This window comes from Ranitomeya variabilis, chromosome 5, assembly GCF_051348905.1.
Source record: "Ranitomeya variabilis isolate aRanVar5 chromosome 5, aRanVar5.hap1, whole genome shotgun sequence".
In the NCBI taxonomy this organism is placed as follows: Eukaryota; Metazoa; Chordata; class Amphibia; order Anura; family Dendrobatidae; genus Ranitomeya; species Ranitomeya variabilis.
The window spans coordinates 102,665,131-102,689,335 of record NC_135236.1 but is presented as its reverse complement, the minus strand read 5'-3'; the positions used below and the strand labels follow the sequence as shown (position 1 = coordinate 102,689,335).

The window sequence follows — 24,205 nt, the reverse complement described above, 5'->3', positions numbered from 1 at the left end:
TCGAGTTGACCTTTGGTAAGAAGGCCGGATCACATTTTATAATTACCCTGTCCTCTAGAAATGTAGTGTAAGGAGGGTCTATGGATATAGCCTGAAGCTCACTAATGCGTCTGGCTGAGGTAAGGGCAATGAGAAGGACCGTTTTTAAAGTTAGCGCTTTTTCCGATATGGAGGAAAGAGGCTCAAAAGGAGAAGAGGTCAAGGCATTTAAAACTAAATTTAAATCCCAGGGAGCGACCTTTGGACGAGGTTTAAATGGTCTGGCTGTAAAGGAGGCCCGAATGAACCTATACACCCAGGGGTGATCAGCCAATTTTTGGTCAAACAGGGCACTAAGCGCCGAGACTTGCACTTTTAGGGTGCTGGTAGATAATCCTCTTTCCAGCCCCTTTTGGAGAAACTCTAGGATTTCTGATATAGGGACTTTCTGAGCGGTATCTGTTATCCGTCGGCCTGAGAATTCTAAAAATTTTCCCCATACCCTTTGGTATTTATCAGCCGTGATCTTCTTTCTACTGGACAGTAGAGTAGTAACCAACGGATCCGAGAACCCCTTTGCTAGCAGAAGTCCCCTCTCAAGTTCCAAGCAGTAAGGTGTAGGCTGTGAACCTGAGGATGTGTCACTGGACCCTGGTGCAGAAGATTTGAGACCTCTGGAAGTATCCATGGGTCCGAGATGGACATACGTCTGAGCCAAGTGAACCAAGCTCTCTTTGGCCAGAAGGGTGCGATTAAGATTATGCGTGATTTCTCTTCTCGGATCTTTTTCAGGACTGTGGGGATTAATGGGATTGGGGGAAACGCATAGGCTAGTTGGAATCTCCATTGGTGCAGTAACGCATCTACTCCTTCCGGGTTTTCTTTCGGGTTTAGAGAGTAGAATCTTTCTACTTTTCGATTCTGCCTTGTGAAAAAAAGATCCACTTGAGGAAGCCCCCAGATGACACAGATTTCTCCAAATATTTTTTGATTCAGCGACCACTCGCCTTGGTGCAGGATGTGACGACTCAGAAAATCTGCGACAAAGTTGTCCGACCCCTTCAAGTGTGTACTTGTGAGAGATAAAGGTGATTTTCGGCCCAAAGAAATAGTCTTCCTGCTTCTTCCATTAGGGGACTTGATCTGGTTCCCCCCTGTCGAATTATATACGACACCGTTGTGCTGTTGTCGGACAACACTACCAGATGTTTCCCTTTGACATCCTCCTCCGTTTGAAGAATCGCTTGCCTTACTGCTGTTAATTCTTTCAAGTTTGAGGAGGCTAATTGCATTTGTGGATCCCATAGCCCCTGTAGGATCCGATCTGATAGGTGTGCCCCCCAACCTAACGGGCTCGCATCCGTGGTTAGTACCACCGGATTCTGGATTGACCATGGGACCCCTTTTTTTAGATTTCCGGAATCTAGCCACCAGCTTAGAGAGTCCCGAACATGTTGTGACAATACGATTTTTCAATTTAGGTTGTAGGGTGTTTTTGTTTGTTCTGACAGGATCTGCCACTGTAGGTCCCTTGAATGAAGTTGCGCCCATTGGACTGCTGGGATTGTTGCAGTTAGCATACGTAGGAGGGACATGGCTTCCCTCACCGAGACATATTGGGCCATCTGTATTTGTCTTACTCGTTGTCTTATGGCCTCGACTTTTCTGTCTGGAAGGATACAGACTTGTCTGATTGAATTTAATTGTATTCCTAGGAACTCTTGTACCTGGACCGGATTCAATCTTGATTTTTTTAAGTTTATTATCCACCCTAGTTTGGTAAGCAGCTCTCGTACTGTCGTGACTGCTTTTATGCAATCTTCTTGATTGTTGGCTATAAGGAGGAAATCGTCCAAATAGGGCACTAGTAGAATGTTTTCTCTCCTTACGAAGGATGCTACTTCCGAAATTATTTTCGTAAAGATACGAGGAGCCACTGATACCCCAAAGGGGAGACATTGGTATTGTAGGTGTAGGAATTGTTGATGCTCTCTGCTGATTGGCACATGATAATAGGCATCGGTAAGGTCTATGACTGCCATATAACATCCTGGATACAGCAGTTTTACCACCGTTCTCAGAGTGGTTCTATCCGTTGGGCGGCCTCGGCCTCTACCTGATCCTCGAAAGGACCGACGGTTGTCATACCAGCGTCGTTTAAAGAAGGGAGGTGGAGGAAAGTGTTTCTTCTTGTCCGCTGCTTTTTCTAAAATTTCATCTAAAGCCCTGCCGAATAAATATTGCCCCTCACAGGGTACAGCACAGAGCTTCACTTTTGATTGAAAATCAGCATTCCAGTTTTTTAACCATAACGCTCTTCTTCCTGAGTTAGAGAGGGCACTAGCCCGGGCAGCAAACCGTACCGAATCAATGGCAGCGTCCGCCAGGAATCCCGCTGCATTTTGAAGTGGAGGGATGACTTCTAGAAGTCTGTCTCTTGGACACTTGTTTTTTATTTGGTCGCTTAGTTCCTCCAGCCATTTAACCATGGCACGGGCAGTGCAGGTAGCCGCTACTCCCGGCTTAAATACCCAAGCTGAGGCTTCCCAGGCTGATTTTAGAAAGGCATCCGCCTTTTTATCTAGGGGGTCTTTTAAGGCCCCCATATCCTCGAAGGGAAGTGCTATGCCTCTGGAGGTACTTGCGATAGCCGCGTCCAACTTAGGCGCCTTTTCCCATTTCTCGCAAATTTCCTCATCGAAGGGATATTTACGTTTTAAGGCCTGGGGAACTGAAATTCTCTTATTCGTTTTTTCCATTCTTTTTTGATAAGATTTAATATGTTATCGTGGAAAGGGAAAACTTTCCGTTTTTTATCTTCCAAATTACTGAACATGGAGTCCTGTATCGTTTGCTTTTCTTTTGGCGTCTCAACCCCCAGGGTGGACCTGACCAGTTTTAGCAACTTCCCCACGTCTTCTGATAACATATATGGGCGGCCACACTCTTCGTCTGAAGAGTCTAGGTCCGAACCCTCCTCGGGCGGAAGCTCCCCCAATTCACCCTCGGATTCTACATCAGATATTTGGGCAGACGTAGAGGCCGGGTTTACGGGGCTCTGTAATCCGTGAATTTTTAACTGCTCCTTTACTGTGCTCTGCACCTCGTTTCTCACAATATCTTTTATATTCTGAAGCAAAGATGATGACTCTTCAGATACAGTTTTTTCTATGCATGAGCGGCACATACGCTTCTCATATGCTTTGGGAAGGCTTCTATCACAGAGTGCACACACTTTATGCTTTTGTTTAGAGGTAACTTTCTTTCCCTGCATATATATATATAGAAAACACAGAGTTACTAACATGTTTTTTGCCTTACAAAGACACTCACCCACCGGACCCTTAGTACCACGACAGGCTGTGGGTTCTCTGCTGGGATCGCTGATTCCTTTGGATCTGCCATCTTGCAGGAGACCGTTACCGGTGCCTGCTTGCCGCCTTGTAACTTAAATATGGTCGGCCAGGAAGCGGTGTGTGCGCCTCTGAACTTCCTCCCCCCCGGGAGTGTCAGCACACCGCTCCGTCAGCTTACAGCGTCACTTCCGGTTCTCACCCGGAAGTTCCTCCATTCACTCGGCGCCAGCGTCGTGATGGGTACGCTCTTTCCAGTTTCTCCCCCAGCCCAGCCTCCGGCCAGGAGCGGACGCCGGGGAGTCCGCAGTGGGGACGGACGCCCATGCAGCTTCAGGTATGGAGGCGACGCGCACGCCGCCGCCGCTGCTCCCACCGCGGACCTCGGTCAGGGACCGGCCTTAGCAAGGGAGACCTCTTCCCATGCAGCACCGCAGGTTCCCCGCAAGAACAGGAAACCAAACTGAGGAGAGAGGTGCCGCCCCCATCTTTTATCTCCTATGCAGGTTTCCTGTTCTTGGGGGCGGGACCATCTCTCATGTACCGGTGCTGTCATGGGGAAGGGAAAAACTGTATTTCAAAAAGAGGTTTTGCAGCATCATCCTGTATGATTGCCAGTGCTTTCCTGGTGCTACTTCACACGTCTGATTTAGGTACATTGTCGCCATCTAGCGCCCTGGAATCTCGCTCCACATGTCATTGTATTCAGTGTGTTACATAGCGCACATGACAACATCTTCAGGTGCTGCAGCGCTTCCATAATCCAGAATGAATGGAGCAAGTAGGGTGCAAGTGGACAGGTAATGGAGCATTGTCTACAACAAATCCACGAAATCAACAGCCTAGGTGAGGACAGGACAAGGCAGACAAAACCAGGAACGGCAGCTCCTCCTTTCTCCCATTAGCACTGCTGGGCCTGCAGCTCCTCCTTTCTCCCATTAGCACTGCTGTATCTGCAGCTCCTCTTTTCCCCCATTAGCACTGCTGGGCCTGCAGCGCCTCCTTTCTCCCATTAGCACCGCTGGGCCTGCAGCTCCTCCTTTCTCCTAGTAGCACTGCTGGCCTGCAGCTCCTCCTTTCTCCCATTAGCACTGCTGGGCCTGCAGCTCCTCCTTTCTCCCATTAGCACTGCTGGGACTGCAGCTCCTCCTTTCTCCTATTAGCACTGCTGGGCCTGCAGCTCTTCCTTTCTCCCATTAGCACTGCTGGGCCTGCAGCTCCTCCTTTCTCCCATTAGCACTGCTGGGACTGCAGCTCCTCCTTTCTCCCATTAGCACTGCTGGGACTGCAGCTCCTCCTTTCTCCTATTAGCACTGCTGGGCCTGCAGCTCTTCCTTTCTCCCATTAGCACTGCTGGGCCTGCAGCTCCTCCTTTCTCCCATTAGCACTGCTGGGACTGCAGCTCCTCCTTTCTCCCATTAGCACTGCTGGGCCTGCAGCTCCTCCTTTCTCCTATTAGCACTGCTGGGCCTGCAGCTCCTCCTTTCTCCTATTAGCACTGCTGGGCCTGCAGCTCTTCCTTTCTCCCATTAGCACTGCTGGGCCTGCAGCTCCTCCTTTCTCCCATTAGCACTGCTGGGCCTGCAGCTCCTCCTTTCTCCTATTAGCACTGCTGGGCCTGCAGCTCCTCCTTTCTCCTATTAGCACTGCTGGGCCTGCAGCTCTTCCTTTCTCCTATTAGCACTGCTGGGCCTGCAGCTCTTCCTTTCTCCCATTAGCACTGCTGGGCCTGCAGCTCCTCCTTTCTCCTATTAGCACTGCTGGGCCTGCAGCTCTTCCTTTCTCCTATTAGCACTGCTGGGCCTGCAGCTCCTCCTTTCTCCCATTAGCACTGCTGGGCCTGCAGCTCCTCCTTTCTCCTATTAGCACTGCTGGGCCTGCAGCTCCTCCTTTCTCCTATTAGCACTGCTGGGCCTGCAGCTCCTCCTTTCTCCTATTAGCACTGCTGGGCCTGCAGCTCCTCCTTTCTCCTATTAGCACTGCTGGGCCTGCAGCTCCTCCTTTCTCCTATTAGCACTGCTGGGCCTGCAGCTCCTCCTTTCTCCTATTAGCACTGCTGGGCCTGCAGCTCCTCCTTTCTCCCATTAGCACTGCTGGGCCTGCAGCTCCTCCTTTCTCCCATTAGCACTGCTGGGCCTGCAGCTCCTCCTTTCTCCTATTAGTCATTGGTCATACTGTGGAATGGTTAATAGTTGTCTTCCGGTCCCGACACAGCAGTGCTGGTATGATCAGAAAGGGGACGAGGCGTTTCACAGCTTGAGCCGCAGCAATGCGATTCAGCAATGCTCAGCAGTTGAGTAAAGTAGCCCATCAGTAGACAAAGAAAATAAAGTTAAAAGTCTGCAGGTTGGGGGTGGTGGATATTTTAACCATGTAACTGGCTCATTGTACAAGATGCCACTTACCTTCTATATCTATATTGTGGTCAGGTATCTCCAGTTTTATCACATTCATGCTGGACTCTTTCCAGGATCCGCAGAACATACTGGAGAAGTATCCCGACTGCAAACAAAGCAGAAAGGAGGAAAAGAAGAGTCATTAGAAAATACAGTGATTTCGCTGCATAATTTTTCTAGCTACCAGCAGAGGTCCCCAGTGCTCCACTTCTGCCTTGTCCTAAAGGAACAGACAAAATGCAAAAAAAAAAAGAAACCAAAGAATCTCTTGGCGTGCCCCCTAGATGTGCGGCCATGTACATTTACTAACATTGTCTCCCCAGGGGCCCAGCAATCATGTAAGTGATTTTCTCCCAGTAGTCACCGCTAGGCCAACTTTAATCAGGTTCCTCGGCTGGCAGGAGGCTACATACAAGCAGCCTTATGTTCGGGCTCCATGTGGCCTTCTGTAAAGTCTCTGCTACCAGAAACCGATATACAAGTGCGCAGTTTGACAAGAGCAGAAAACACAAAAAAAGTCATAAAAGAAATAAACCACAATTGTCAGTGCCTACTTTCTATCTGCACTGGCAAATAAAGTTTCATCAAGCCCTAAATTATAGAAAAGACACATGGATTGCGCAGTTCAATTTTGATCAGCATTGTACAAGACCTAACCAATCTGGAGCAAAATGGAGCAGGAGGACTTCAGGCCGTCTATTAGATGTAGGTTTATGTATGAAAACTGTGGGGTGGACTAATTACAGCTCCATTGATGGAAAAGTTATAAAAGTCTCCAAAAATGGTGAAACAACTTTTTTTTTTCCTTCTAAGCAGCAAAATTAAAACCTCTATTATTGGTCACAGCATTCTTATTGACCCGCAGCATCAAGCCCCCTGGTCATTTTTACTGCACAAGGAACACTGCAAAAAAAATGAAACCCCCAAAAAAACTAAATAATTTTATTTATTTATTTTTTTTTTTTTACCACTTAGCATTTTTTCTTGTATTTTAGGACATTATATGGTGAAGTGAATGGTGTAAATTTAATAGTGCACCTCATTCAGCAAAAAAACAAGTTCTCATTCAGCAATTTTGATGGAAACATAAAAAAAAAAAATGTCATGGCTGTTCGAAGAAAAAAAAAAAATGAAAGATGACCGCAAGGAAGGGGATAAAGCACCAAGCTATAATTATCCAAGAACGCCAATCAGTGGTCCCCCACATATGAGGGTGGGAGGCATAGCCGTTACCTGGCAGAGGTAGACCTTGTGGAGGCTCCATTCTTTACCGAGCGCGCAGATCTTTATGTCACTGTTCTCTCCATTGAGGAACAGGGTCTGATATATATACTTGGAAGTACTCTTCAATTTTTTCCTAAAATATCAAACAAAAAAAAAAAAAAGGCCATTTGTGTATCAATCACTGACCTCACATACTGCGCATGCAAACGTCACACAGAGGAGTGGCGCGGGAGTGGTGCTGGAGGGGTGCGGGATTCCCTAGCGCATTCTTTTCTATTTTAGAAAGTTTTTAACTCTAGGTAAGATTTTGTAAAACCCCAGAAAACCCAATTAGTATTAAGAAAGTATTTAGATATTTTCCCTCTTTACACGCACAAAAAAAAAAAAAAAAAAAAGAGGTGCGGAAGTGTAAGCTCCCGCACCCATCTGACATACCTGCGCGGGGTATTGAGTAGGTTTTCTAGCTCATCGTCCGTCTCACACTGACATTCCAAGCTTCTCTTTCGCTTTTTGCAATCACAAGAGCCCGCGGGCAGAGAGGAAGAGGACTCCTGGCCTAACAGTCTGCTGCTCAGAGTGCCCATACTAGGTTCCTACATTTATTTAAAAGAAAAAAAAAAAACAAGCACATTGAGGGTACGTTCACAAAGTGCGATCATGCTGCATTTTTGCTATAATTTAATAAAATTGCAATAAAAGCAAGGCAGCTTTAAGAAAAACACGTCACGTGACCATTCCGTTCCACGTCTAACATGTAATAACAGCAATCGGTCATGCAAAAAACAACCAATAAGTTACAACATGGATGACTGGAGAGGAAAACTATAGAATTTCTAGTTAATCTATTAGACAAGGGTTTTCTTGTGATTATTTTCTTAGGGTATGTTACCACGGTCAGGAAACGCTGCAGGTTTGACGCTGCGTACATCTGCAGCGTCAAACCCGCAGCATCCAGATGTTACAGCATAGTGGAGGGGATTTCCACTATGCTTTTAGAGATGCAGGCGGCAGACCTGCGTATCCGGACAGGCGGCGCGTCTTTATAAACCACAGCATGTCTATTTACAATGCAGAGACGCTCCGTCCCCGCAGCGGAAATTTCCCATTGACTATTATTAGATGCGGTAACTGCATAAACGCAGCTTACTGCACGTGTACTAATTTAAATAATCTCTTACCTTGTGACCAGAAGTCCGCGTCCACTGCAGTTCTCGCGATGACTGAGCTCACCACAAGAACTGCCGTGCACGTGACCGCCGGGGTTACCTCCGGTCACTAGGCTGGTTCTCACGGTCAGCCGATTGTGAGAACGCTGCAGTGTAGGTGATCGCTGGAGAGTTATCTCCAGCGGTCATCTACAAGCTCTGCTACATCTGGATGTCAGGCAACCAGATGTAGCAGAGCTGGACGCCTCGTGGGGCACTCGTTATTAAGGACTACGTCGGAACAGGGAGTATTTGTGTTGGTTTATTATCTTTTATTTATTTTTTTTAAAGAGATCAAGGGATTCGTTGAATTAGCGGAACAAAAAAGATGGAAAAACTGTGTGATGTTTTATTTCATTAAAAGACTATTCTGGCTGTGTCTATATTTACCATGTAACAACTATAGGATTAGTAATGGAGGTGTCTTATAGACACCTCTCCATTACTAAGCTCGCTTGATGTCACCTTTTACAATACAAATGTGATATTAACCCCCAAACTATTACCCCACTTGCCACCGCTACAGAGCAAGTGGGAAGAGTGAGGCTAAGTGCCCATTTCTGGGGCGGCTGTGAGCTGTGTAACACCATGGAAGCGTCACCTAGAGTGGACCCTCTGGGTCAAAACACCAGAGCCTCCATGAGCGAGCTGGCCAAGTGAGGACACCCCCTATACAGGGAGCGTTAGGGGGAGGCCCAGAGGGGTTAGCATCAACAGCGGGTACCAAAGGGGCGGCTCTAGAGAGAAAGGAGAGAAAGGCTGAGAGGAGACAGCGGGAACAGGGTGCACGGAGTACGGGCTGGGAGCTAACATGAAAGCAGGGTAGGTAGAGAGGGATGGGAATGCTAGGGCAGGTCCTGTAGACCCAAGGTCAGGGAGGCGAGGCAGGATCCAGTAACTGGCAGGAGCCGAGGAGGAGGCAGGCACTAGAAAACAAAAAGCAGAGCAGGGTAAATACTAGTAGGGATTGCTCAGAAAGGCAAACCGGGGACCTGACTATATCACAGCACTAGCGCCAGCACAAGGGCCAGGAAAGAAGTAGGCACATACAATAATCAGGCGCTTACTCACTGCAGGAAGCAGACTGAAATACCCGGTGGAGGCTGCCATGACAGGGCAGAGCTTCGGGACATGACCCTCCTGCAGCATAAGGTACTGAAGGAGCGTGCAGCAAGGACCTAAGGCGCATGCGCGGGCAGCGGGTCATCCAAATGCCAGGACACAATAGGGAGACGCAGCGCGGGACCCGAACAGCGCCGCGCCGGGGACAGAGAAGCCCAGGTAAGTACTTCAGGGAGCAGAGAGTGCAACAAGCTGATGTTTGCAGCCGGGGGGGGCCTTGGGGGGGGGGGGGGAGAATATCCATGGTTCCTTCCTAGGCTATTAATATCAACCCGTAGCTGTCTGCCTAGCCTTTGCTGGTTAATATTTATAGGGGGAACCCACGTCATTTTGGGGGTTTTGGGGGGTCCCCCTATTTTAATAGCCAGTAAAGGCTAAGTATACAGCTGTGAGCTGATATTAATAGCCTGGGAAGCTCCATGGGTATTAACCCCTTCCCAGGCTATAACCATTAGCCCCCAGTCGCTGGCTTTCCCTCTGCTGGTTTGGAAAATTGTACGGGAGCCCACGCCATCTTTTTTTATAAAAAAAATATTTATTTAGTCAAAAAAAATAAAAGGAAAGGACATTACATATTCCTGTGTGGCCGGTGTCACAATTGCTAGTAAATTTGTTACCAAGTTTATCATTGGTGGTCACTGGAAGTTAGTATGTCTCTTTCTCAGTTTGCATTTCCATTTTGACATACTCCAGGTGGATCCTCTATATTTATACTCGTAATTGTTGATGATGCCCTCCGTTCTCTTTTGCAGGTCCGAGTGCTGGCGACAGCGCCAGGTGTTGATGTGAGACACTTGCGCGAGTTTCTCGTATCACACTCGCAAGTGAGACACCGGCTTGTCACGTACTTTCGGATGTGACAAGATTCAACATATGTAAATTAGTACACATGCGTAGTAAGCTGCGTTCCCTCAGTTATTATGCATGTGACTAATAATTAGATGTGGTTTTACCGCATGTAATGATAGCCTATGGGAAATTTACGCTGCGGGGACTGAGCATCTCCATATCGTAAATAGACATGCTGCGGTCTGGAAAGATGTGCCGCATGTCCGTTCACGCAGGTCTACCGCCTGCATCTTTAAAAGCATAGTGAAGATGGAATTTCTTGAAATCCCATCCACTATGCTGTAACATCTGGCCACTGCGGGTTAGATGCTGCAGATGTATGCAGCTTCCAACCTGCAGCGTTTACTGCACGTACCCTATCTGCAAACAGGAAATCACTTTTTTTTTTTCCTTCCCAGAAGCCAACTTTCAATGAGCTTTATTTCAAATGACAAAAAAACGCATGTAATGAAAACAAAACCGCATCAAAAACGCATGCGGAAAAAGCACATCAAAAACGCATGTAAAATACGCATCAAAAACGCAGGCGATCTGCCAGTGACCTCAGATGCAGATTTTACCTGCGTCAAATCCTGAGCAAGTACTGAGCCACTCCTGACCGTGTGCACATACCCTAAAAGAAAAACAAAAAGTGAGCAGAAAACAGGTGCAAACAGCTGAAGACAGAAAACTTGATTTAACCCCTTAGTGACCCGATTTTGACTTTAATGACCAACCCAATTTTTTTAATTTAACCAGTTTCACTTTATGAGGTTATAACTCTGGAAAGCTTCAATGGATACCACCGATTCAGTTTGCTTTTTAATAACTTATTGTACTTCATAATAAATAACATTTCCCACATGTCTACTTTACATCAGCACAATTTAAAAAAAAAAAAAATTTTTTGGGGGAAGTTATAAGGGTTAAAAATCAACCAGCGATTTCTCATTTTTTACAACAAAACTTACAAAATTTTTTTATTTTTTTTTGGGACTTGTGGGTATTTTCTGCCATATATACCCCCAAAAGTGACACCATTCTAAAAAACTGCACCCCCCCATGGTACTTAAACATATTGAATGTGGTTATCAACCCTTCTAGTGCTTCACAGGAGCTAAAGCAATGTCTAAGGAAAAATAAAATGAACATTTAACATTTTTTTCACAAAAATTTTATATCAGCTCCAAATTTGTTATTTTCACAAAGGTAACAGGAAAAGAGAGGAGAAAATGAACCCAAAAGGCTGGAATAGAGAGAGGACGCCATTGGAACCTAGACCCCTTAGAGAACTTCTCTAGATGTGCCAGGAGCATCTTGAACCCCCAGACAACTTGGAGCTGTGAAAGTTTCAAGTTTGTAACTTGGAGCTGTGAAAATTAAAAAAAAAATAAATAAATAAATAAAAAAAAAAAATCAAAAAAAAAAAATCACATTTTACCCACAAAAATGTACTTTTAGGCCATTTTTTAAAAAATTTTCACAAGGGTAACAGGAGAAGAAAAAAAAAGACCATAAAATGTGTTGCATGTTTGTTGCCCGCACGGAACCGCTAAATTTTGCGTTCCCGTGCGATCGCGGCACACCTAAAATCGCCGCATGCGGACACACATCCGCATACAACGCATGTCCCTGCGTACCCAATGTTAAAGATCGGTACGCAGGGAAACGCAGGACGCAGGCGGCAGTATACGGAGCGTAGGCGCAGCTTCACGGAGGAAGCAAGGAGGAAGTATACGCTGCCATCCGCCACACTTTCATATATGAAAGAGAAGTTTGTCATCAGTTTTAAATTTCTACCTTCACTCATGTTATGCAAAATTACGAGCCAAAGATGGATCCTGTGTGATCTTCTCAAGTACCTGACAGCTGCAGTACCTGTCTCCCCTAAGATCAGGCGATTAGAGAAGGAGAGCGGTGCTGGGAACACTGCGAATGCGTGAGCCAAGATGCGTCTGCCCTTCAGAGAACACGTCTGGCAGCTACAGAGACTGCAATCAGTTCCAAGCAGCTCTTCCTGATCACAGTGGGAAAGCCAGACTTTGGCAATTTGCTGACTGTCGAATATGTCTACTAATTATGACACTGGCATACAGGAAGAAGCAGCGGCTCCCCGAGCCAGGTGACACTACTCATCTTTAGACATACAACTGGAAAGTGCTTATTGGAACATATTCCGTGAGCTCGAGGGGCAGACTTCACAAACCTCCCTGCGGCATTTTACAGAACTTCCATACTATGTGACTATATGGCAGCACAATGACAGATGCGGCAGTCCGCTCAGCCAAGTTTGTAAAAATCAACATCGAGTCACAACAGCTCCTCAAAGATTTTTTAAAAGGAAACTTGCAAGGAGATTTATGTACCCCAAAAAGCCATTGCAATAATACAGTTCTGTCACGATACTTTCTAAAGCAATATCCATTAGATCTAGCAGCGACTTAAAAGAAGGAGTTAAATCGGATTTTTAAAAGATTTGTGGGATTATAGGGATTGTTCTAAAACAGGGTTTCCCAGACTCTAGTCCTCATGGTCGCCAACATATCATATTTTCAGAATTTCTTTCGTTTTGCACAGGTGAGAGAATCTATGGCAATTTCTGATGCCTTGTTAATTCATTACCTGTGCAATACTAAGGAAAACATGATTTGTTGGGGGCCCTGAGGACCCACAATAGTGGTCCCACGATAAAATCATGACCACCAGTCATGCGACTACTGCATTGGGTATATGAAGGGTGTATGGGACGTCATCACTGCACATACAGCAGTGGACACTAAGACAGTGGCACAGTGATAGCGGAGGGGTTCAGCACAAAGCCGCCTGACCCAAGCCCTGTGAGCCTCACCCTACGTGCTGGCGTACCGGATGCCTCTTCTGATTAGTAGGCCAGTGTCGGCTCTCACACAAGTCACGCAACAATGCCAGTCATCTGAAGACTGATGCTCAGGTAGGAGGTGGTTCGGAGGTCACAGACTGGCGTCATGGTGGTTGGACCAGGGCTCTGCATATCTTTTTACCTCAACTCTATTGGCAAGTAATGGTTATTTCTTTAGTGGTGTGCTGCCTTACAGGCAATGTTCCCTGGGAACAGGTTTGCAAATTGTCCTTCATCCAAAACACAGAAAATTTTTTCAAATAAACCATTAATGAGTATTAACCCCTTCACGACATGCGCCGTACACGCACTGTGTATGTTGTGTCCCTTCCTTTAATGTGGGCCCACATCTTTCACGCCACATGTCAGCTGTTTTGAACAGCTGGCATGTGCATCTAACAGCCACGGCTGGAATCGTGATCCACCCGTGGCTGTTAACCCATTAACCCCTTTACCCCCAAGGGTGGTTTGCACGTTAATGACCGGGCCAATTTTTACAATTCTGACCACTTTATGAGGTTATAACTCTGGAACGCTTCAATGGATCCCGGTGATTCTGACACTGTTTTCTCGTGACATATTGTACTTCCTGATAGTGGTAACATTTCTTTGATATTACCTGCGTTTATTTGTGAAAAAAAAAAACGGAAATTTGGCGAAAATTTAGAAAATTTCGCAATTTTCCATTTTTGAATTTTTGTGTCCTTAAATCACAGAGCTATGTCACATAAAATACTTAATAAGTAACACTTCCCACATGTCTACTTTACATCAGCACAATTTTGGAACCAAAATTTGTTTTTGTTGGGGAGTTATAAGGGTCCTTTAGTAACCCTTCAGGTGTTTCACAGGAATTTTTGGAATGTTTAAATAAAAATGAACATTTAACTTTTTTACACAAAAAATTTACTTTAGCTCCAATTTGTTTTATTTTACCAAGGGTAACAGGAGAAAATGATCCCCAAATTGCACAATTTGTCCTGAGTATGCTGATACCCCATATGTGGGGGTAAACCACTGTTTGGGCGCATGGCAGAGCTCGGAAGCGAAGGAGCGCCAATTGACTTTTCAATGCAAAATTGACTGGAATTGAGATGGAACGCCATGTTGCGTTTGGAGAGCCCCTGATGTGCCTAAACATTGAAACCCCCCACAAGTGACACCATTTTGGAAAGTAGACCCCCTAAGGAACTCATCTAGATGTGTGGTGAGCACTTTCACCCACCAAGTGCTTCACAGAAGTTTATAATGCAGAGCCGTAAAAAAAAAAAATCATATTTTTTCACAAAAATTATTTTTTTGCCCCAATTTTTTTTTCTCAAGGGTAAGAGAAGAAATTGGACCCCAAAAGGTGTTGTCCAATTTGTCCCGAGAACGCTGATACCTCATATGTGAGGGTAAACCACTGTTTGGGCGCATGGCAGAGCTCGGAAGGGAAGGAGCGCCATTTGACTTTTCAATGCAAGATTGACTGGAATTGAGATGGGACGCCATGTTGCGTTTGGAGAGCCACTGATGTGCCTAAACGTTGAAACCCCCCACAAGTGACACCATTTTGGAAAGTAGACCCCCTAAGGAACTCATCTAGATGTGCTGTGAGAACTTTGAACCCCCAAGTGTTTCACTACAGTTTATAACGCAGAGCCGTGAAAATAAAAAATCCTTTTTTTTTTCCACAAAAATTATTTTTTAGCTTCCACTTTTTTGTATTTTTCCAAGGCGAAACAGTGTAAATTGAACCCCAAAAGTTGTTGTCCAATTTGTCCTGAGTACGCTGATACCCCATATGTGGGGGTAAACCACTGTTTGGGCGCATGGCAGAGATCGGAAGGGAAGGAGCGCCATTTGGAATGCAGACTTAGATGGATTGGTCTGCAGGCATCACGTTGCATTTGCAGAGCCCCTGATGTAACTAAACAGTAGAAACCCCCCCATAAGTGACCCCATATTGGAAACTAGACCCCCCAAGAAACTTATCTAGATGTGTTGTGAGAACTTTGAACCCCCAAGTGTTTCACTACAGTTTATAACGCAGAGCCGTGAAAATAAAAAAAAATATATACAGTGGGGCAAAAAAGTATTTAGTCATTCAGCAATAGTGCAAGTTCCACCACTTAAAAAGATGAGAGGCGTCTGTAATTTACATCATAGGTAGACCTCAACTATGGGAGACAAACTGAGAAAAAAAAATCCAGAAAATCACATTGTCTGTTTTTTTATCATTTTATTTGCATATTATGGTGGAAAATAAGTATTTGGTCAGAAACAAAATTTCATCTCAATACTTTGTAATATATCCTTTGTTGGCAATGACAGAGGTCAAACGTTTTCTGTAAGTCTTCACAAGGTTGCCACACACTGTTGTTGGTATGTTGGCCCATTCCTCCATGCAGGTCTCCTCTAGAGCAGTGATGTTTTTGGCTTTTCGCTTGGCGACACGGACTTTCAACTCCCTCCAAAGGTTTTCTATAGGGTTGAGATCTGGAGACTGGCTAGGCCACTCCAGGACCTTGAAATGCTTCTTACGAAGCCACTCCTTCGTTGCCCTGGCGGTGTGCTTTGGATCATTGTCATGTTGAAAGACCCAGCCACGTTTCATCTTCAATGCCCTTGCTGATGGAAGGAGGTTTGCACTCAAAATCTCACGATACATGGCCCCATTCATTCTTTCATGTACCCGGATCAGTCGTCCTGGCCCCTTTGCAGAGAAACAGCCCCAAAGCATGATGTTTCCACCACCATGCTTTACAGTAGGTATGGTGTTTGATGGATGCAACTCAGTATTCTTTTTCCTCCAAACACGACAAGTTGTGTTTCTACCAAACAGTTCCAGTTTGGTTTCATCAGACCATAGGACATTCTCCCAAAACTCCTCTGGATCATCCAAATGCTCTCTAGCAAACTTCAGACGGGCCCGGACATGTACTGGCTTAAGCAGTGGGACACGTCTGGCACTGCAGGATCTGAGTCCATGGTGGCGTAGTGTGTTACTTATGGTAGGCCTTGTTACCTTGGTCCCAGCTCTCTGCAGTTCATTCACTAGGTCCCCCCGCGTGGTTCTGGGATTTTTGCTCACCGTTCTTGTGATCATTCTGACCCCACGGGGTGGGATTTTGCGTGGAGCCCCAGATCGAGGGAGATTATCAGTGGTCTTGAATGTCTTCCATTTTCTAATTATTGCTCCCACTGTTGATTTCTTCACTCCAAGCTGGTTGGCTATTGCAGATTCAGTCTTCCCAGCCTGGTGCAGGGCTACAATTTTGTTTCTGGTGTCCTTTGACAGCTCTTTGGTCTTCACCATAGTGGAGTTTGGAGTCAGACTGTTTGAGGGTGTGCACAGGTTTCTTTTTAGACTGATAACAAGTTTAAACAGGTGCCATTACTACAGGTAATGAGTGGAGGAAAGAGGAGACTCTTAAAGAAGAAGTCACAGGTCTGTGAGAGCCAGAAATCTTGATTGTTTGTTTCTGACCAAATACTTATTTTCCACCATAATATGCAAATAAAATGATTAAAAAAACAGACAATGTGATTTTCTGGATTTTTTTTTCTCAGTTTGTCTCCCATAGTTGAGGTCTACCTATGATGTAAATTACAGACGCCTCTCATCTTTTTAAGTGGTGGAACTTGCACTATTGCTGAATGACTAAATACTTTTTTGCCCCACTGTATAGATACATTTTTATTTTATTTATTTATGTATTTTTTTTTTTTTTACACAAAAATTATTTTTTAGCCCCCAGTTTTGTATTTTCCCAAGGGTAACAGGAGAAATTGGACCCCAAAAGTTGTTGTCCAATGTGTCCTGCGCATGCGGATACCAAATATGTTGGGGTAAACCCCTGTTTATGCGCACAGGAGAGCTCGGAAGGGAAGGAGCACTGTTTTACTTTTTCAACGCAGTATTGGCTGGAATTGAGATCGGACGCAATGTCGCATTTGGAGAGCCCCTGATGTGCCTAAATAGTGGAAACCCCCCAATTATAACAAACCCTAATCCAAACTGTGACCCTAACCACACCCTTAACCCTGACACACCTCTAACCCTAATCCCAACCCTATTCCCAACCGTAAATGTAATCAAAACCCTAACCCTAACTTTAGCCCCAACCCTAACTGTAGCCCTAACGGGAAAATGGAAATAAATAAGTTTTTTAATTATTTTTAATTTTTCGTAACTAAGGGGGTGATGAAGGGGGGTTTGATTTACTATTTATAGCGCGTTTTCTAGCGGATTTTTGATTGGCAGCCGTCACACACTAAAAGACGCTTTTTATTGCAAAAAATGTTTTCTTGCGTTACCACATTTTGACTGCTATAATTTTTCCATATTTTGGTCCACAGAGTCATGTGAGGTCTTGTTTTTTGCAGGACGAGTTGACGTTTTTATTGGTAACATTTTCAGGCACGTGACATTTTTTGATCGCTTTATATTCCGATTTTTGTGAGGCAGAATGACCAAAAACCAGCTATTCATGAATGGATAAAGCAGTTTTATTCTTCAGGTCAGTACGATTACAGCGATACCTCATTTTTTTTATGTTTTGGCGCTTTTATACGATAAAAACTATTTTATAGAAAAAATAATTATTTTTGCATCGCTTTATTCTGAGGACTTTAACTTCTTTATTTGTCTGCTGATGATGCTGTATGGCGGCTCGTTTTTTGCGGGACAAGATGACGTTTTCAGCGGTACCATGGTTATTTATTTCCGTTTTTTTGATCGCATGTTATTCCACTTTTTGTTCGGCGGTATGATAATAAAGCGTTGTTTTTTGCCTTTTTTTTACGGTGTTCACTGAAGGGGTTAACTAGTGGGACAGTTTTATAGGTTGGGTCGTTACGGATGCGGCGATACTAAATGTGTGTACTTTTATTGTTTTTTTTTTATTTAGCTAAAGGAATGTATTTATTGGAACAATTTTTATATTAATTTAGGGTTTTTTTTTTTTTTTTTTTTTTTTACACACACGTAATTTTTTTTTAATACATTTTTGCTTTGCCCCATGGGGGGCATCACAGTAAAGTGACAGATCGCCGATCTGACACTTTGCTGTGCACTGTGTCATATCGGCGATCTGAAGTGCACAGCTCCAGGCTTCCCGACTGTGAGCAGGCGCTGTGAAGCCACCTCCCTGCAGGACCCGGATGCAGCCCCGCGGCCATTTTGGATCCGGGGCCTGCAAGGAGGAGACGCTCGGTACAAGGTGAGCACATCGCCTTGTACCGATCGTCTCAGGGAAGCACGCAGGGAGCCCCCTCCCTGCGCGATGCTTCCCTATACCGCCGGAACACTGCGATCATGTTTGATCGCAGTGTGCCGGGGGTTAATGTGCCGGGGGGCGGTCCGTGACCGCTCCTAGCACATAGTGCTCAATGTCAGCTGCGAGTCAGCTGACAACCGGCTGCGATCGGCCGCGCTCCCCCCGTGAGCACGGCTGATCGCGCTGGACGTACTATTCCGTCCTTGGGAAGTAGGGCCCACCCCACATGGACGGAATAGTACGTCCAATGACAGAAAGGGGTTAAATGCCGCTGTAAATGGACAACAGCAGCATTTAATGTGATCGTGCCGGAAGCGCGTCACTAACCCAGCAGACCTCTATGGTTGTCATTGCCGGATTGCTATGAGCACTGCTCGGTGGTTGGCACTCATACCAAGTGAGCATTTCTACTACATACAGGTGATATGATCATTGCCTGTGTGTAGCAGAGGCGGTCAGGTTATCGCAGCTTCTAGTCTCCCAAGCAGACTATTGAATCAAGTAAAAAGTAAAAATAAAGAAGTTTTTAAAAATATAAAAAAATGAAAACAATATATAAAAGTTCAAACCACCCCCCATTCAAACTAAAACAATAAAAAAAAAAAATTATATATACACACACATACACATTTGGTATTACCGCGTTCGGAATCGCCCGATCTATCAAGCTATAAAAAAAATTAATCCGATTGGTAAAGTGTAACAAAAAAAAAAAAGTAAAAATTCCAGAATAACTTTTTTTTTTTTTTTTAAATGCCAGAACATTGCATTAAAATGCAATAACAGGCGAGCAAAAGATTATATCCACACCAAAATGATACCATTAAAAACGTCATCTTAGCATGCAAAAAAATAAGCCCTCATCCAGCCCCAGATAACGAAAAATGCTACGGGTCTCAGAAAATGGCGCAATTTTTTTTTTGTTGATTTGTTGTTTGTTTTTTAACAAACCTTGAATTTTTTTGCCTTTTAAACAAACAACCGATACCTGTTTGGTATATACGAACTCGTAATGATCTGGAAAATCATAACGGCAGGTCAGTTTTAGCATTTGGTGAACATGGTAAAAAAAAAAAAAAAATTACAAAAAAACAGTTGTGGAATTGCACTTTTTTTTTGCAATTTCACTGCACATGACATGGACATGGTAAAACCAATGGTGTTATTCAAAAGTACAACTCGTCCAGCAAAAAAACAAGCCCTCACATGGCCATATTGACAGAAATTTAAAAGAAAAAAAAAAAAAGTTATGGCTCTGGGAAGAAGGGGGAGGGAAAAAAAAGGGCTTAAAAATACGTAGGGTCATGAGCCAATCCAAAAACACTCATCTGTATGCCATGATCACACACAGCTCTGATCTTGGTGTACGCGATTACAGTCCATTGAGGTCAATGCAGAATCAGCTGAGAGACTCATCGGGTCATGGGAATTCCCTCTAAATAGACTAGAATGCGAGTTCTTTCACCGCCACTTACATACGGTACCAGCATTGGACAACGATGGCTCCCACTATCCAGTGAAGCCATGCGTTTCAGTATTTATTACCGAAGGGGTTAACTATGACAATAAACCCAACATCCTACAGAAAACAAACGACATCATTAGACAGGCGTTCTACCACAAACACGTCTAAGGGCAACAGTCGTCTTCCCAGCCGCAGTACAGCGGCTCATTAAAATCCCGAGAAGCAAGTAACCTTTCAGTAGGAAGAGAAGATAATAACTCATCTATTTCATACAAACAGGAGTTCATGCTCTGACATAGGAAAAACACTGAAAATATAACACTGCAAATAAATGTCAATGTCTGCACCACCAATGACAGAAAAAGAAAAGCTGCAAAAAAAAATATAAATAAATAAATAAATAAATAATGGAGGCACGTACAGGAGTGCGACCCTAAAAAAATCACGTACTGCAGTTTTGATCTGCTCAGAATCACTGGCATGGACAACAGAACAAACAATAAAAAAAGAATAAGAAGATTAAAGTATTACAAAACAGAAGGGAATCGGTCACCACGTTTTGGCCACCTAGTCTGAGAGCAGCATAGTGTAGGGGCAGATAACGTGATAGACGAAGATGTGTCACTTACTGGGCTGCTTGCTGGAGTTCATAAAATCACAGTAATCAGCAGAAAATCATCACTACAAGACTAATAAGGCCATGTTCACACTTTGCGGGTTTTACCGCGGATCCGCAGCGTTTTTGCAGCTGCGGGTCCGCAGCAGTTTCCATTGCGTTTACATTTACATGTAACCCCTATGGAAACAGCAATCCGCTGTGCACATGCTGCGGGAAAAACCGCGTAGAAACGCAGCGGTTTACATTCCGCAGCATGTCAATTCTTTGTGCAGAATAGCTGCGATTCTGCACCCATAGGAATGCATTGATCCGCTAACTTCCCGCATGGGGCTGTGCCCACGATGCGGGAAGTAAGCGGATAATGTGCAGATGGTACCCGGGGTGGAGGAGAGGAGACTCTCCTCCAGGCCCTGGGAACCATATTAGTGTAAAAAAAAAAAAGAATTAAAATAAAAAATAATGATATACTCACCTCTCAGCGCTGCACGCGGCTGTCCGGTCTCAGGGTTGCTGTGCGAGCAGGACCTGCGGTGACGTCGCGGTCACATGACCGTGATGACGCCGCGGTCACATGACCGTGACATCACGAAGGTCCTCGCACAGCATCTTTGGAACCGGACCGCCGCGTGCAGCGCCGAGGAGATCGGGACGTCAGAGGGGGTGAGTATAACCATTTTTTATTATTTTTAACATTACTATTGATACTGCATATTGCTGCATATGCAGCATCAATAGTATAGGAGTAAAACCCGCAGCGGAAACTGGAAGACAAACCGCGATAAATCTGCAGGGATAACCGCAGCGGTTTTGCCCTGCAGATTTATCAAATCCGCTGCGGGAGAACCCGCAGAGCACACCGCAAAGTGTGAAAATGGCCTAAATCTGCTTCCATGTAAACCTCCATATTTATGCGCTCTGTATAACCCCACCACGGATTGGCACCTTCTGCCTATGCACAGAGCACACAGAATGCTGCAATCAGAAGTGTGGGCAGAGCTCAGCATTAGAGAACTGCTAGATCTGCAGCAGAGAAGACAGTGAATAACAAAAATACAATACAAAGCCCAGTAAGTGATACATGGCTGGAATCAGAGTCACTGCCCCTGCATCCAGCTACTCAGATGTAATAGCAAAAAAAAAACCGACTAAAAGATTCTCTTTAAAGGGGTTGTCAGATACCTATAAAGAAATGTAAAAATATCCATGATTAACCACTTAACGACTATAACATACTGACACATCACAAGTTGGCTCCCTGACTTTGATTCATTTCAGACCTGACATGATCCCTTTCCGGATGGTACTCCATGCTTGTGGCCAGTCACAGGTAACCGATGCGCGGTTATTGGGGTTTCTCCGCAAGCCTCTCCAATCAGCAAAGGAGCTAAAGAGAAACAATGGCTGCAAGCACATCAGCAAACCCTTCCAAGATGGCTCCAACACATCCAACATCCCCAACTACTGAGCTTCACATCAGGCTCCGCTAAGCTGGAACCACCGCACACCCAAGCTAGCAACATTACTTCACCTTGTTAGTTCTCAGGCCACTAAAGCCCAACGTCTCCAGAGCCAGAGTGCAATCACGCCATAGATTCCCCGAGATGCTCTCTTTAGCCAAGAATGTTCACCACCACAACTGGAATATTCCTGATGGTGTCTTGGCGTAACACTTCCGTGCCATGCTACAAGCAGAGTTATCACAACCACTGAGACTAAAGGCTTTCTCACAAGAGTTCACTGTATTTGGCTACGGTGTTGAATTCATTGAACAGTAAGTGAATGACTTGGGTCGCCAGAATTAACCAAAGCTCCAACATGGCTGTGGATGTGCAATCACAGCTGAAAATGAAGAACCAAGGAAAAGGGTCCAAAGAGTAAATGTCAGAATGTCTTTTATTATCATACATTATATATATATATATATATATATATATATATATATATATATATATATATATATATATATATATATATATATATATATATATACACACACACACACATATATATATTATATATATATATATATATATATATATATATATATATATATATACAGTACAGACCAAAAGTTTGGACACACCTTAAAGATTTTTCTGTATTTTCTTGACTTTGAAAATTGTACATTCACACTGAAGGCATCAAAACTATGAATTAACACATGTGGAATTATATACTTAGCAAAAAAGTGTGAAACAACTGAAATTATGTCTTATATTCTAGGTTCTTCAAAGTAGCCACCTTTTGCTTTGATGACTGCTTTGCACACTCTTGGCATTCTATTGATGACCTTCAAGAGGTAGTCACCGGAAATGGTCTTCCAACAATCTTGAAGGAGTTCCCAGAGATGCTCAGCACTTGTTGGCCCTTTTGCCTTCACTCTGCGGTCCAGCTCACCCTAAACCATCTCGATTGGGTTCAGGTCTGGTGACTGTGGAGGCCAGGTCATCTGGCGTAGCACCCCATCACTCTCCTTCTTGGTCAAATAGCCCTTACACAGCCTGAGGTTTGTTTGGGATCATTGTCCTGTTGAAAAATAAATGATGGTCCAACTAAACGCAAACCGGATGGAATAGCATGCCGCTGCAAGATGCTGTGGTAGCCATGCTGGTTCAGTATGCCTTCAATTTTGAATAAATCCCCAACAGTGTCACCAGCAAAGCATCCCCACACCATCACACCTCCTCCTCCATGCTTCACGGTGGGAACCAGGCATGTAGAGTCCATCCGTTCACCTTTTCTGCATCACACAAAGACACGGTGGTTGGAACCAAAGATCTCAAATTTGGACTCATCAGACCAAAGCACAGATTTCCACTGGTCTAATGTCCATTCCTTGTGTTCTTTAGCCCAAACAAGTCTCTTCTGCTTGTGGCCTGTCCTTAGCAGTGGCTTCCTAGCAGCTATTTTACCATGAAGGCCTGCTGCACAAAGTCTCCTCTTAACAGTTTTTGTGGAGATGTGTCTGCTGCTAGAACTCTGTGTGGCATTGACCTGGTCTCTAATCTGAGCTGCTGTTAACCTGCGATTTCTGACGCTGGTGACTCGTATAAACTTATCCTCAGAAGCAGAGGTGACTCTTGGTCTTCCTTTCCTGGGGCAGTCCTCATGTGAACCAGTTTCTTTGTTGCGCTTGATGGTTTTTGCCACTGCACTTGGGGACACTTTCAAAGTTTGCCCAATTTTTCGGACTGACTGACCTTCATTTCTTAAAGTAATGATGGCCACTCGTTTTTCTTTACTTAGCTGCTTTTTTCTTGCCATAATACAAATTCTAACAGTCTATTCAGTAGGACTATCAGCTGTGTCTCCACCAGACTTCTGCACAACACAACTGATGGTCCCAACCCCATTTATAAGGCAAGAAATCCCACTTATTAAACCTGCCAGGGCACACCTGTGAAGTGAAAACCATTTCCGGTGACTACCTCTTGAAGCTCATCAAGAGAATATCAAGAGTGTGCAAAGCAGTCATCAAAGCAAAAGGTGGCTACTTTGAAGAACCTAGAGTATAAGACATAACAAAAAAGTTATAAAAAACTGAAATTAAGTATATAATTCCACATGTGTTAATTCATAGTTTTGATGCCTTCAGTGTGAATGTAAAATTTTCATAGTCATGAAAATACAGAAAAATCATTAAATGAGAAGGTGTCTCCAAACTTTTGGTCTGTAATGTATGTATGTATATATATATATATATATATATATATATATATATATATATATATATATATATATATATATATATATATATATATATATATATATATATATATCTTACAAGGATCACTTTTCCAGTCACATTTCCTGACCTGAATTGATAAAAACTTATTTTCCAGAATAATATTATTATTTTTTTTTTTTATAAC

At 44.2% G+C, this 24,205-nt stretch overlaps 1 protein-coding gene and 1 long non-coding RNA gene across 3 annotated transcripts in view; one reads left to right on the top strand and one right to left on the bottom strand.

The window, feature by feature from the left end:
• The window catches only part of LOC143775209 (uncharacterized), a 111,672-nt gene extending 100,228 nt beyond the window's left edge, over window positions 1-11,444 (top strand). Inside the window, exon 3 of the long non-coding RNA XR_013215594.1 lies at window positions 11,317-11,444. This is a non-coding gene — a long non-coding RNA (uncharacterized LOC143775209). The remainder of the gene's footprint in view (window positions 1-11,316) is intronic.
• Window positions 1-24,205, bottom strand: part of GMCL1 (germ cell-less 1, spermatogenesis associated) — a 158,174-nt gene that overhangs the window by 95,876 nt on the left and 38,093 nt on the right. The window contains exons 2-5 of one of the 2 annotated variants that reach the window (XM_077263077.1): window positions 10,689-10,741; window positions 7,388-7,545; window positions 6,962-7,085; window positions 5,738-5,834 (exon numbers count right to left, since the gene is read on the bottom strand). In XM_077263077.1, coding sequence (XP_077119192.1) covers window positions 5,738-5,834; window positions 6,962-7,085; window positions 7,388-7,545; window positions 10,689-10,741 — 432 coding nt within the window. The remainder of the gene's footprint in view (window positions 1-5,737; window positions 5,835-6,961; window positions 7,086-7,387; window positions 7,546-10,688; window positions 10,742-24,205) is intronic. The other variant, XM_077263078.1, reaches the window with a different exon arrangement.